Raw genomic sequence first — 14727 nt, 5'->3', positions numbered from 1 at the left:
GGCACCTTCTATCCCTAAAACAACAGTGTGTATTTAAAACAACCCTACATCTTAGCCTTGCCTAGCTTAATACTGTGTTTTTTGAAGTACTAAAACCGTTCAAACGGATTCTTAAAACCTATTGATCCATTTTTGGCACTAATAGGCTTTGTTTTTGCCATGTGACTTGTAATTGCAATAAAATAAGGATTGGCATTTTTCTTTTCAGGCACTTTGATCACTTGTTTATTTTTTTTTCAGTTTTAGACTAACTTGTGGGCAGCTCAGGGTGGTTAGCATGTCCGCCTCACAGTTCAGAGTCCTGAGTTTAATTTCAACTGGCTTAGGTCTTCCTGTGTGGAGTTTGCATGTCCTCCCCGAGCCCGCGTGGGTACTCTTTGAGAACTCTGGCTTCCTCCCAAAGTTCAAAAACATGCATGGCAGATGTAATGGAAACTTTAAATTATCCTTAGGGGTGATTGGATGTGGGGATGGTTATTCGTCCCAGTGTGCTCTGCGATTGGCTGGCAACCGATTCAGGGTGTCCCTCTGTCTAACAGTTGTTGGAAGTTGGTTTAAATTGTTTGTTTTTTTTGTTCATGTTAAAATATGTTATTTTTGCAAAATATAATTGAAAAGCATTGCTGTAAATCTACATGAAGTTCTGGTATGGAAAGTGAGATTGTAAATCAGCACACATGGTCATGCTGTACCTCCCCGAAAAGTGGGCAGCCATATCATGTGTGATGCGACCAAATGAAAAAGCTGGAAGCACCAGTGCAACCAGTGGAGACGATAGTGGCCTTTTAAAAAGAAAACCAATAAAAGATCAAATTCTCAGTTGACCCTGAGAATTAGCTGCACTTTTGTTTTCATATCAAATTGAAACAAAGGCACCGTACTATATGCATGAAAGTTTAACATCTGAGTCATGTTGATACTGTTAAAAAAAAATTAAAACTTTTAAAGACATGCAAGTGACACAAAGAACTCGGTTAGCTTTGTTTTCAAATTGCAAAACAAAGATGTTTAATGTCTAAGATAATAATACTACTACTAATAATGAAGTCCAATATCCAGATGTCAGGGAACACTAAATGGAAAGACCAAAATATTAGGAAGAGCTCTCACGCTTTAAAGCAGGAAAAGTGTATTTGTAATGAACGTGGGAAGAATGACATTCCAAGGTGCTTCACTCTTCTGTAAAAGTTGATTTTTCACATTGCCACGCATGGGCAAACATATACCTGCTATAGTGTACCTGTTGACAAGGCACACCCCCGTGAAATCTTGATTTGCAAGCCTCATGCTAGTTATCTTCTCTCTCCCGCTCTGCGCCATTCAGGAGGGTCCCCAGGGACCCGCCGAGCACGTGGTCCGGGCTGCCATGAGACGTCAGCGGCAGATGGCACCACCACCACCATGCATACCGGCTGCTGGCACCAGTGGCAGACAGTCCTGCAAGAAGAAGACGAGGGGGAGGAGGAGGAGGAAGAGCGGAGAAGAGAGGAAGGCTGAGTGCGTTCTGGTCATTATTGTTGTCATCTTTTGGGGGGGCGTAGGAGCGATAGGAGGTCTGGGAACATGCAGGCTGCACGCTGACCCCCCCTCCCCGCATGGTGAGTTGTCTTTTTGTGTAAAACTCGTGCTTTTCCTTAATCTTAAAAGAGAGAGAAAGAGAGTTGGAGTGTCTTTCGGGGTGCAAAGATGCCTGCCAATAAGTTTCCTCCCGGGTGGAATTACAGGGATGATTAAGTAAAAACCTTCAAAGCAGTTTTGTTTCTTAGCAGGAACTATGTTGACGCTGCCGTTCGACGACCCGCACGCGATGTGTGAGCCCGCACGCTTCGGCGCCGGGTACCCCCGCGGAGGCGCCCCGGAGGAGCGAGCCTCCCCCCCTCGCCCGCCCCATCCCCTCCACGACGAGGACGAAGACGACGACGAGCCGTGCAGGTCGGCGGGCGACGACGCCGCCTCCTCGGACCGGGACTACGAGCAGGACGACGGCGGCGGCGGCGGCCTCCTGCTGCACAAGAAGCGCGGGCCCCGCAAGAAGAAGGCCCCCAAGGAGCCACACGACCGCTCCAGGCTGCGGCGGCAAGAGGCCAACGCCCGCGAGAGGAGCCGCATGCACGGCCTCAACGCAGCCCTGGAGAGCCTCCGCAAAGTGGTGCCATGCTACTCCAAAACGCAAAAGCTGTCCAAAATCGAGACCCTGCGCCTGGCCAAAAACTACATCTGGGCTTTGTCCGAGACTCTCAGCGCCGGCAAGAGACCCGACCTGCTGACGTTTGTGCAGACCCTCTGCAAAGGATTATCGCAGCCCACCACCAACCTGGTGGCGGGCTGCCTGCAGCTCAACGCCCGGAACTTCCTCACAGACCACAACGGGGAGGTGGTGTTCTCCGGGCGGCCCCCTTACGAGCCTCTGTACTCCTCGTCCGCCTACCCGGGCTCGGAGCTGAGCGGACCCGCCGGACACGGCGGCTCCGGCCCGTCGGAGCCGGCCAAGCCCTTCCGCCACTACGGCTACTCGGGCGCCTACGAGCCGTCGTCCTACGCGTCCCCGGAGGCCGGCAGCCCGCATTTCGAGAGCCAGCTGAGTCCGCCCGTCAACCTCAACGGCATTTTCGCCTTCAAGCACGACGAGCCGCCGGACTACGGCAAAGGGGGGCACCACTACGGGGTGCGCTACTGTGGCGCCAGCGGACGCGCGGCCCTGGCGCACGGCTCCATGTACAGAGTGGCCCCCGAGGGCCGCTACCCGTACGACCTGCACGTCCGCGGCCAGTCCTTCCAGGCGCAGGGGGAGCTCAATTACCACAATTAAGCTGCACAAAAATCCCATTTTCTACAGCTACACACATGCGATTCTTCTTTCCCCGTCGGAAAAAAAAAAACTTTATCAAAAGTCTGCACTTTTGACTCTGAAGCACAACAAACTGTGATTTACAGACAGAAGTTCATTCGACTGTCCAAAAAAAAAAAAACATAATTCGTATAATGTCGTGGGGATCATAATATTATAAATTTTGATTGAGCAATAAAATTGCAATAAGGCTATGCAAGGCAATCGTTCAAATTAACATGACGGCGGTCAAAACATGACATCGAAATTGTTCATAAAATTCATATTACATGTGCGTGAATGTTGAGTAAATTGTCTTTTAATAAGGTGGATGTAAATCATGATCTTGTATTTATTGATTTATTTATTTGAGCCGATTTATTGACAGTGGATAATATATTGACATAATTATTGTACATTTCAAAACAGTGTTATGTGACAGATTTTATGTTATTGTTGACGTTCATTGAGGGAGAGTTGATTACTATTATTATTATTATTGTTATTATCATGTGTCACATGCCTTAAAACGGGACCACCATTAATATGCAATGACACGGATTTTTCGATGGACTTTGTACGCATTGTGTCACAAATTGTCATTTTAGGTGGGGGTGGCAATTCGTTATGGATCGAAACCTAAATTCGTGAAGTAATATTTGTGTTCTGTGAAGAGCTTGTATCATTGACCACAGTGAATGAATAAATTAATTATAGGGGGAACTCAAATATTGTTGATTTATTGAATTACCGCGGGGGAGATCCAAGTATTTGTTTTCTTATAAAAGCCACTTTTGGGCGAATTGCGCACTTGTAGAAAGGGGCTTGTTCCCTGCGCTTGGATGAGTTGGAGTTGCTGGATTGAGGCCAGGCTGCACAGACTGTGCAGGTCTTCCTATGCTGCACTTCTCTTCATAACAAAAAGGTAATAATCGTCACGTTACATTAAAAAAAGACTAGACTTAAACACATGACACAAATTTAGCCGAACATCTGACTATATTGACCTTGATTTTTAAAACAGTCACTAAACTCTTATATATAGTGTAAAAAAAAAAAAAAAAAGGAATTGAGTAGTTACAACGTTACAATGTATTTTACGACAGTTAGGCAAACTAAACACACTACAGAAAATAACTTTTCTGCGAGTTTTGGGGGTGGCGAAAATATACCGTGACATCTGTCAATAGTATTTGATGTATGTGGTAATATTTTATTGTATTGTTTCATTCAAATGTCCATTTTATGCGTCCTTTTAACTTCATTCCTGCAATCATTTAAAACCAAATTGTGTATTTATTCAGCTTAAATTGTGTGACATTCTTATTTTTATAGTAGAGCTAATTACACTGACAAATATGCATCAGTCACAAATGCTTGTAAAACAAAATCATGTTATCTGTATAAAGCCACATGCTTAATCATCTTTTGAATTTTAAACCTGTAACAAAATATATTTAATATAGATTTAAATTGTATACACCAATAATTAGGTTGAAAACAGCTCGGTTTAAATGTGAAATATTTTTCCCCAGAAATTAAAGAACGCAACAACAAAGATGTCACAATCGGTATTGTACTCATTGGTGTGGATGTTATTTCTTGGCATATTTTCTGTTTCACGTTTTTGGCGAGTGTTATAATCAAATACATGTAAGTGTCATTTTAACAATAAAGTTAAATTATGATTCTTTTTTTGTTAGAATGCAACAAGAGAAATGTTTAAAAAAAAAAAAAGTTTCCTTCCGCCCATTTCTCTGTCATTAAAACCGGCGGTCCCTCAGGGGTCCTGAAAGCACCTCTTTAGCTCCCCGACAAACACTCGCCTCTGACTGCATGCACATTTGTCCCATTCAGTGTCTTCCCCTCTGGCTTGTTACTGTGTTTGGACAGCAGAAGTGGAGTTTGAGTCCTTAGGTGAGGCTGGTGAAGTGGGTGGGTGCGGGGGTGGGGGGCGTCGACACCCACATGGTCCATGAGCAGGCAAGCGACAGTTTAACACGGGGTCAAACGTGTACACCCCCCCCCCCCCCCCCCCCCCCCCCCCAATAGGTTCCCATGCTCATTATACACGCAGCATCTGGCCCACTTGTGTGGGCGCTACGCAAAGACAAACACACTCCATATATTGTTTGCGTACATTAATGCCGTTGAACACTTTTGAAATGAATTTACTGGGTGAAAGAATACCAGAAGAAGCTGAGAAGGCATGGTGCAAATAATGGTACGAAAGAGAGAGTAAAGCTAGAATGAAGGAATACAGAATGAAAGGAAAATAAGAAGACAACGGGAAAGATGTGATGAGATGGAGAGCTTAAATGCTGCAGGAGGCCTAAAGTCTATCAGTGCCATTTGGGCCAGAAGAGAACCCGAAAAAGCAAGCGAATAACTAGAAACACATACTGGAGGTTTTTTTTTTTTTTTTTTTTTACCATATAAACTCTTTTGAATTAAAATTACTATTCATGAACAGCAGAAAACTGACTAACAAGAAACTAAGCAGAAAAAACGGCGTTGGTCAATATTTAATTTAATTCAAATAATTTTTAGAAACAAGGAGTACAGTTTTACCTTGACATTTTTCCACTTGCTGCCAACTATAAATGACAGGTGCTCAAGGCTTAGGTATATAATCGCCTGTTTTCTGGATCTTGTCGTGTGACCTGAGCCCCGAGTTATTATTTCATTCTCACTTGACTAGTAATATTAGTTTTTCAAGGGATAATTGTACAAGGAGAATCAGGGCCCCAAGTTCAAATCCTCCTGGCTCTGGACTTCCTGTATGGAGTTGACATATTCTTCCCGAGCCTGTGTGGGTTCTCTCCGGGCACTTCGGCTTCCTCCCACACTCCAAAAATATGCATGATATATTTGACATACTGACTTTTCCTTAGGTGTCTTGTGTGCCTTGCAATCAGCTGGGATAGGCACCAGCTAGCCTGCGTCCCTTGTGAGGATATGCGGCTATGGCTGGATGGACGCATGGATGGATGACTTCTCAAGAGACAAACACGTCGAGCTATGCCCGATGTCAAATACTGAATGCTATATAAACAGCAATACTGTAGCATGGAACATTTTTTTGTTGTTGTTGTTCACCAGTCTTCCTACTCTCATATGTTGACAAATGGCGTTCCTCATACTATCAACAAGGGTCCTCAAAATTCCATGCCATTCCTAAGCCCCAGATGGCGATGGTGGCGGGACGGGGACACGTTTTCCCCATTAAATTCCTAATAATCATTTGGAATTGTGGATGGGAGGGGGAGTTGTGTGCCCATGTGTTTGTGTGTGTGTGTGTGTGTGTGTGTGTGTGTGTGTGTGTGTGTGTGTGTGGTGGATGTCTTGGAAGTGAAGATGGGGCTGTTGGGTGAGGGGAGTAGAGGGATTTGGTGGTTTAATTAGACAGATTTAGGGAGATGAACCCCCCCATGCCACCAGCACCCCCCTCACAATGTGTGGATGCATGTGTGAACGAATTAAACATATGAGTGTGTGTGTTTGTATGTGTGTGTGTGTGTGTGTGCGTCAGGTCATAGTTGCGCAGTGTAGAGAAGGTTCGACACCAGGCCAGGATCTCATTAAGGTGTCAGATTGGCGGATCAGCCCTTCTGGCATCCGACCCGAAGGCCATTGAGTAAGCACCTTCGCCGGGTTGGCAACGCTGGCTTGGGCCTGTTGGATGCTGATGGGCATTTATGATCATATTTGGTCATATCAGATGGTTCATGAGGCTGAAGGGTGGTGCTGGGAGAGGTGAGTGGAAGGTGAAGCTATGTGTCAGTTGTGCACGTGTGCTGCTGTTTGAAGGGGGGGGGTCATGACAATCAGCACACGAACAGTATTCGCACTAGGGTATTGCATTTTTAAAACGTGTTGAAAGTACAGTATTACCGCTGAACTCATATGCATTTCTAGGTCTTCTTTAACTTATAGCTAGCCCAATAGTTATGGCAAAATGAAGCTTCATGAAGCACTGGCTGAATATTTCCAGCCAATTGGTTTGCGCATGGTTCAAGGCTTCATGTTGCTTCATTTGCTATAGGGCGCCCTTTGTCGTCAAGAAAACCAAGCAGTAAAATAAAGGGTGAAATAAAACTGCAAGCTTAACAGACAAGTATCAATATTGCACGTTCAGTAGTGTGTGTAGCGCAAATAAGGCATACGTAACAAATAAAGCACAATATTTATAAGTAGAAAAAAGCATGAGGTTAAAATGTTCAAACCCATGAATTAGAGATTAGAACCCCATTTGAACATACATGTGCACAAGTGTTCTCGAGTGTTATGAAGTGACAATATGTTCAAATCTGCACCTAAACGTGATTTTTTTTTAGTTCCACACCCATCTTTGCTTGAGATACGCTCCAAAGCCCGTGTCATTTGGCTCATGGGTATAGTTAAAATGGAGTTTTGGCTTATTTTCTTCTGAGATTCAGCCTATTCATTTGTGTCCACTGTTGCATCTGTTTTGTCTGCAGTGAATTTCATCCCACCCAAAAACACGAGACATCATCGGAAAGGAAGTATGTCTTCCAAATAGCACACTTTGGGGCATAGCTCAAATCAGTCATAAGGCATAGACCAAAAACAAATGTCCACTACAATGGACGCAAATGAAAAGATTGGTTCTTAGGAGGATATACTGTAGCTGTCAATGGCAGTAAATTAGTTCACTCACTGTCACTGACAGCTCAGTAAACACAGATCCATGATATCTATAACAGTCAATGGCTGAGATTGCTGTCCACCCTGTCGTTTTGGGGTTACTGCTTTCCTTCTGATGTTTGCAGAATTTAAGTGACACTACAACCAGCATTGATTTACTTTCCCCCAGGGGAGGACAAATCAATGAAGGGTTGCAGAAGAAAGATTTACATTTGTTTCATCTATGCCTCGATTACCTGAACCAATTATCCTCCGGTTTTTATATTATAGGCTTTTGCAAGTCCAAGCCGACATGGTGAATGGCAGATATTAAATGTTTTTAGATATTAGAACAATAAAATAAAGTTATGTGAAGGCCCTCCATGTCCTCATCAAATACTAATATTACATGTCCACCCTGTCATTGTTCACCTTGTTGTCTGCTTGCAGTGAATTTCAAAAGAAAATACAGTGCAGTCATTTCACTAATATGCATTTGTAATAGCATCATTCCCATTTGCTATAATGAATATGAAGTTCAATTTATTTATGTATTTATTTATTTATTTTGGGGTGGTGGGGGGCCTACAACCCTTTATGGACAAAAATTGTAAAAATGTGATAATAGCAAAAATAACCACGCTGTATATTTATATTTTTATCAAATTGAAATAGGAATATTTATGTTATGATTAGAGTATTATAACTTTTGAAGACATTTGCATTATGGGAGTCCAGGGTAAGCCAATCACCGAAGTCATTAAAAGGCTTGCAAATGTCAGTTGGCCGCTAATGCTACGTGTTAGTATTCGTGTGTCAACGGGAAAATTTCTATTGCACGAGTTGCTGTTGAAAGGATTAATGCAAAAATTGATAAATTGATAAAACATCAGGTTTTCAATATGTTCAAAATTGACAATATTTTTCTAAATTTGAGTGGCAGTAAATGAGACCAACATGGGCTAAAATTGACACCTATAAAATTGACACCTCTCATTTGCAAGGATCTAGAAGGGACAACAGCATGGCATATTGAAAGCTGTCATGGCAATGTTTTGACAATATTTTAGCCTCCTAGGGTTTTTATTTTCATGCTTTTGGGTAGCCTTCAAATCAAAAATGTCAAAAAGCCTGATTTGAGTCAAAATTTCCCCGAGGAGTTAAAGGCACTTGATGTTCATATCGTCTTTGTGATTAAATTGCTGCAGAGTGAATTTGAATTCTGTTAGTAAAAAGAAAACAGCAGCATCGAACCATGTCAGTCCAGTAACTTAAAGTGTGTTAAATAAGTTCCATTCACAGCAGTTATGATCAGCTTTCGCTACTGTATGTGGACATGTTTTCGAGTCGTTGCGCAGAGTGATAAGATATGGGGAATGAGAATAAGTAAAGAAGAAAAACTGCATTGTCACTGCCAGATCCATTTCCATTTTGGAAATGAGGAATGGCCGACATTAAACATGTAAGAACAAGTATAGGAACTTTCCTGGACTAATCATAGCAGGAGTCATTAGCTCCATAATTAACTCCGTATTAGCACAGAGAAAGAATCCATTCGTAACATCCACTCTGCTTTTGTGCTCCAGTGACGTATCGTTCCATAATCACACCACCCTCGGATTAAGAAGAATCTCCGTCGCCCATTCAATATATCAATTGGATCTATCACATGGCATGTCAGCAATGAAAGTACAGGGCAGTACAAGGGGTGGCATGGACTAGCATGTAGCGCAACAAACGTCCCGTGTACAAGATGTCTCCTCTGCCGCCTCCTTTTAGTATTCATCTCCAATGTGCGCCATCGCCAATCTGTCCCATACTGCCTTTCAAGCATTTCCTGTGGGACTCATGCTGTGTTCACCCACACGCGCACACACACACACGCTCAAACACACACACACACACACACACACACACACACACACACACGCACACGGAACGCAGAGGGAAAGTGAGCTGTCTGCTGAGGGTTGGATTGTTGGTGCCGGTCCAAAAATGTGTCACCGGGGACACGCGCGGCCTGCTGGAGGCTGGGATTCTGTCGCTAATGGGCCCCGCAGCCGTCAGCACCACCTGGGGATACATGCATGCGAGACGCCATGCGTGGATGGAGGGATGGTCGGAGGGATGGGCGGGGGGGCTCGAGGAGGGATAGAAAGAAAACAAACGGGAGGCTTACGAGATGTTTATCTCCTGTAACAGTCAAAAGTTTGGAAACATTCAAATCCAATCATAATTATAGACTACTACTTAAAACTTGATGTCCGTAACGTCATCGACAGTGAACAACTTTTAATCAATTTATTTTGTAAACTAAATATAATGTCAATTATAAACAGATTGTTACATTTTGTCCCTACAGTGGCCATTTTTGGGAAAAAAAGTAGGCACCTTTTGCCCAGATAACAGATCATTTTCTCAGTAAGTTTTATGAAGTGCATAAATATTGTATGACCCATTTTCAAGCGTTAATAACTTTGAATTTCCTCACTGCTTAACTAATTCACTTACAGTCCAGTAAAAATTGAGGTTTTCAATGGCAGTGAATGAGTAAATGTGTTTCGGTCAATTTGAGTTTAAAGGTGTTTCCTGAGTTTTGACTGGTTATCTATCACTAGCTAGCATAGCTACATATACATCTACCTATCCAGCTATCCATCTCCCTACCATCTACCTATCTATCATCCATCCATCATTAACAGTATTGATCCATCAGCAAGTCATCTGTCCATCCGGTCATCCATTGACAAGCTATCAATTAGCATCTATTGTCATTTGTATCTGTCATTCATCGACTATCTACTGTATATATATGTCTATCCATTGGTTCAGTCTTTCATTCTTCTGTTTGTAGTATATAGTATCTTCTGTTCCATCCATCGTCCCGTCATCCATCCATCCGTAGAAGTACAAGCGTGTATTACGTATGGCACGGAGATAGCTAGTGTACAATTAAATGAGGATCCTTATAAAGGAAGACTTTGCAAAAGTCCATTCGACATCAAGGGAGTTGCTTGCATGCAATATGTTGTTTGAACTTGTGGAACTAATGCATTTAGCAGGAAAAGTCAATGTTGCTTCGTGGCTGCCATGAAAGGCGGCTTATAAAAACAAGAAGAAAAAAAGAAGAAGAAGTGAAGGCATAAACAGGCGGGGCAGGTGTTGACGATGCAAATGAAACGGATGACAGATGGCGAGCCTCGCGATTGCTCACTGTGCAGATAATGGATGGAGGTAATCAAATTCCTCCGAGGCTTTGGGACTTTTCTTCGCAACTTGCCCATCAATTGCACCATCAAACGCTGCCGCCGTCGTCAAATGAAGCCCCCCCACCACCATCAAACCCCAAAACCCCCACCACCTTAAAAGATGCCCTACAAAGAACTTACAAGGTGTTTTCTCATCAACGAGAATTTAGTAGCAAATTCTACAAAAACTTCACATAACCGCAGCTCTTTGAGCTTTGAGTACACCACAAATGTCAGAAATTCAGCACTTCTGTCAAAATTAAGAAATAAAATACACCAAATCATGCAGAACTACGTCTTGTATATTCAAAATGAACATATAGTTTGGTCTATTAGCTTAATGCTTACTAGCATCTATAATGTGGTGCTATAACCGTGCAAGCAACGGTTTGAAAACAAACGGTGCAGTAACACATTAAGACAGACAATATAAACAGTCATACAGACTTCATCCTCTGTATGGAGCAACTATAAGTGCCGTACTGTCTTGTACTGCCCCCAGGTGGCCATTGTGGGCATACCATTAAAGAGCAGCACAATGGTCAATCAATTGTTGCAGTGTGAACAAAAACCATTTCTTTGTATTTGAGCAATCACTTTGTGTTCATATAGTGAAATATGAAGTGCTATTGTTTCTTAGTACTATACACAGTGCACAGTTTCTTAGTACTGTGCAATACATAGTAAAATAATTCTTGTAATTCGTGTTTTGGGGTGAAGACTGGAAAAGATGAATGGCATTTCCATTTCCTTCAATGTGTAAAATGATTTGTGGAACAAGTGTTCTTGAGTAATACGCTTGACCGTGGAAAGACTTCAAATACCCTCAAGGAGTTACTGCATACAAAATCATATTTTGAATGCCTTTAACCCCTACTTTTAAACTCTAAGCCTAGTTTAAAACCGTAATTTGAAACCCAAATTTGTTAATAGCCCTTCTGCAAAACCACTGGCATCTTAAGGCAGATGAAATATTTTGTGTGAATTCCTAATATACGTACACTGGGTCTGTGTTCAGGTGTCATCTGCATGTTGGCATCGTTTATGCGCGTAAACAAGTGTGCGCCTTATTAATACGACGCTGCAGCTGTTGACGGGAAGCAACACTCCCACGGTAGATCTTCAGGGGAGTGTCTGCTTACCCCCCCCAAACAAACTTTTTCATGTTCTCTGATCTGATGCTATAAATTATTTCATCATTCATTTTCTTTGTGCCAAACGTGCGAATGTGAGCGGTGCTTTGATCACTTGTCTGTACTCATCTACTGTAGTTGAATGGAGTCATTTCATGTATATATCAAAAACATTTTAGATTTAAAACACTCCTACTTTTTATTTTAATTTGATAAATAAATTCCACTCCCAAATTTGAATAACAGTGTTACCTCATTTTTCACAGTTGCTGGGGACCGAAAACAAAGGAGGACCCACTACCGCCTAGGAATTTTCATGCATGTATGTGTATGTGGGTACCAGAATTTTTTAAATGTAAGAAGTGTTTATATTTTAGGTATTTGAAACAGATTACTAAAGATTATTAAACCTTACACAGTAACTGTACTCTTATCCCTTCCCCTTTCCATCCCTTGGTCATATTTGGTCCTCGGACATTGACAATTTACCTGACAATTAAAAAAGCCAGTTATGGAATTTTGTTCAATTTCATTTGTGGAAATGCCTTTTAAAAATGCTGTCTTTAGAAAAATTCTCAGTGTTTTTCTTGCATCAGTGACAAGTAAAATAATACGCAATCAGGTAACAGAAAGCAAAAAGTGAAAATGAAACACTTTGGAAGCTTGAGAAGAACAAAACAGATGTGTTGAAGGTAAACAAACGAACACTCCAAGTAAAAGTGGATTTTTCTCCCGAAATGGACTAAGTTCAGTGGTTGCAACATGAAGATGGTAACGAATGTTACAAATGTTTCATTCATTTTACTATGACATTTGTTAATATCTGTTTTTGGTTTTTGCTCATGTCTTGGAAATGCAGTTTGAACCTTTGACTTTTGTCAAAAAGTGTGGCATTAGTGTGGCATTAGTGAAACAGTATAATCTGAGACGTCATCATGGAACAAAACACGCAGTCAAAGAATATGCACATGAAACAAAGGCTACAGAAGGTGGAAGCATTAAAACAAAGTACTACATCTCGGCAGGCTCTTTTCAGAAAAGCCAAATCAAAGTGAGGCTGCTGTCAAGGCCAGTTTTACTGTGGCAGAAGAGCTCGCGAAATCAGCCCAACCATTTACAGAAGGGGACTTTATGCTTAAAGTTTGTGATCCAGTTTGCCCAGACAAAAGGCAACTCTTTAAACGACTGCCTGAGCAGAAACGGGGTTGATGAGCATGTCATTCAATCTAAAAGACCAGCACTGCGAAAAGGGAAAAGAGTATCACATATTCCCAGTCCAGTTGAGAGCACGACACTTTTGATATTGCCCAGTTATCAATTTTCATCTACGGAATGGACTCCAGCCAGAGCGTGACTGGAGTATCATTACGTCCTATGCATGGCAAAACTAAAGGACAGGACCTGTATCAAGACACCAACCCGGGGTCTACAAGGGGAACCAAAGACACGAATCGTGTATGGTATGCAAAGACCAAAGGTGATCCTCCCAGGTGGGTTCATATGGACAGTGTTTGACTACCCCTGTGAAAAAGGTAAGCCCCTGAAGTTCAAGTCCACCTAGATATGAATAAATTACAATCATTTTTATTTCAATTATGTTTAAAAAGTATTTCACTTGAGTGCCTGAGAGAAAATTCCTGATATATATTTGTTGAAGAAATATGTAGCCTACTTTTGCCCTTTCCCTCAGAAAATATACTGATGTTGCTTTGGATAATACTGTCAGGATCTCGGGGCATGTTGGTGAGAAATTTGGGAAAGGTGGAACCAATAATTGCTGGGGCTGATAGGTTTGAGCCTCAAAAGATCATTTAATGAAAAAACTGAACAGGATGGGGATTGCGCAAAAATAAAAAGTACAACAGAAACACTCAGAACAAAACCAAACTTACAGGCAGGTGGGGGCAAAACGGGGAAAATGAGGACCAGGAGCAGAGTAACAGCAAATCAGCTTGGGCGAGGCAGCAGGGAGGTAACACCGCAACAAGGACCAGGCTGTGCGGAAAATAAACAATGACCCGACAAGAAGCGAAAGCAAACTGGGAACTTAAATAGACTACACACTTAACGAGAAGACACGACACAGCTGGGGGAGAGACGAAAGGCAGGGGGAGCTGATTGGATGACCAGGAGGGCAGGTAAACAGCCAGGTGGACAAGATCAAACTAATGAGACAATGACAGCAAAAGGAGATGCAAGGGGAAACAAAAGTTGAAACTAGAACTTAGGAACATGAACAAAACCCAAAGAAAACAACAAACCCCAACCACACATGACAAGTACAGCCTCATTCTTTTAATGTGCATGTCATCAGGGTTTTTATATATAGCAAATTTGTCTTTTGTGCCTGTTAAAAATTAAAAATGACTAATAGAGCAATCAGACAATATTGCTTTATCTGAACCAGTCATTCAGTAATATATTTCTTACATTTTCACTTGGTCCAAATAAGTTGACTAGACTATGTGCAGACTCTTTCATGTTTTTAAAGAAGATTCAATCAGTCCGGCCCTCGGCTTGTAGCTAAACCCTGACATTCTACATTAATTTTAAATTCTTAAACCAGTTTGAAACCTAAAGCCTGAGTTGAAATCTAACTTTGAAACACAGTTTGAACTCCTGACCTTGATTTGTCGCAATGTGAAATTTATCATTTGGCTTGGAACGTCTTAAAACCACAATTTGAAACCAAATGTAAAATTCACTACAACAACACAGCTTAACACGAAGCTTAATAGTAAATAATAGGCTATGATTTCCAACAATCTCTTGAGATCAGTTTAGCTGACAACTCTACATTTCCATTTTTCACAGGCGTCCTCATCCTCAGCGCCGTGACAGGCGCCTGACGTTCAGGTGAAGTCTGAAGGTC

General features: G+C 42.0%; 1 protein-coding gene across 2 annotated transcripts; it reads left to right on the top strand.

Annotated features, from left to right (window-relative positions):
* Nucleotides 1-1434: 1434 nt before the first annotated feature.
* On the top strand, nt 1435-4515 carry neurod6b (neuronal differentiation 6b). Of its 2 annotated transcripts, none has more exons than XM_088429562.1 (2): nt 1435-1598; nt 1770-4515. In XM_088429562.1, the coding sequence occupies exon 2, from the start codon at nt 1775-1777 to the stop codon at nt 2807-2809; it is 1035 nt and encodes a 344-aa protein (XP_088285688.1). In that variant the 5' UTR covers nt 1435-1598; nt 1770-1774; the 3' UTR covers nt 2810-4515. The 2 variants fall into 2 exon arrangements, with proteins under 2 accessions (XP_088285688.1, XP_088285687.1); XM_088429561.1 differs by having other exon boundaries at nt 1767-4515.
* Nucleotides 4516-14727: the final 10212 nt, after the last annotated feature.

Source organism: Hippichthys cyanospilos, chromosome 12 (assembly GCF_059441005.1).
Source record: "Hippichthys cyanospilos isolate Australia breed blue-spotted pipefish chromosome 12, RoL_Hcya_1.0, whole genome shotgun sequence".
NCBI classification, from domain to species: domain Eukaryota; kingdom Metazoa; phylum Chordata; class Actinopteri; order Syngnathiformes; family Syngnathidae; genus Hippichthys; species Hippichthys cyanospilos.
The sequence above is the reverse complement of the archived record's forward strand: the minus strand, read 5'-3'. Positions and strand labels throughout refer to the sequence as shown.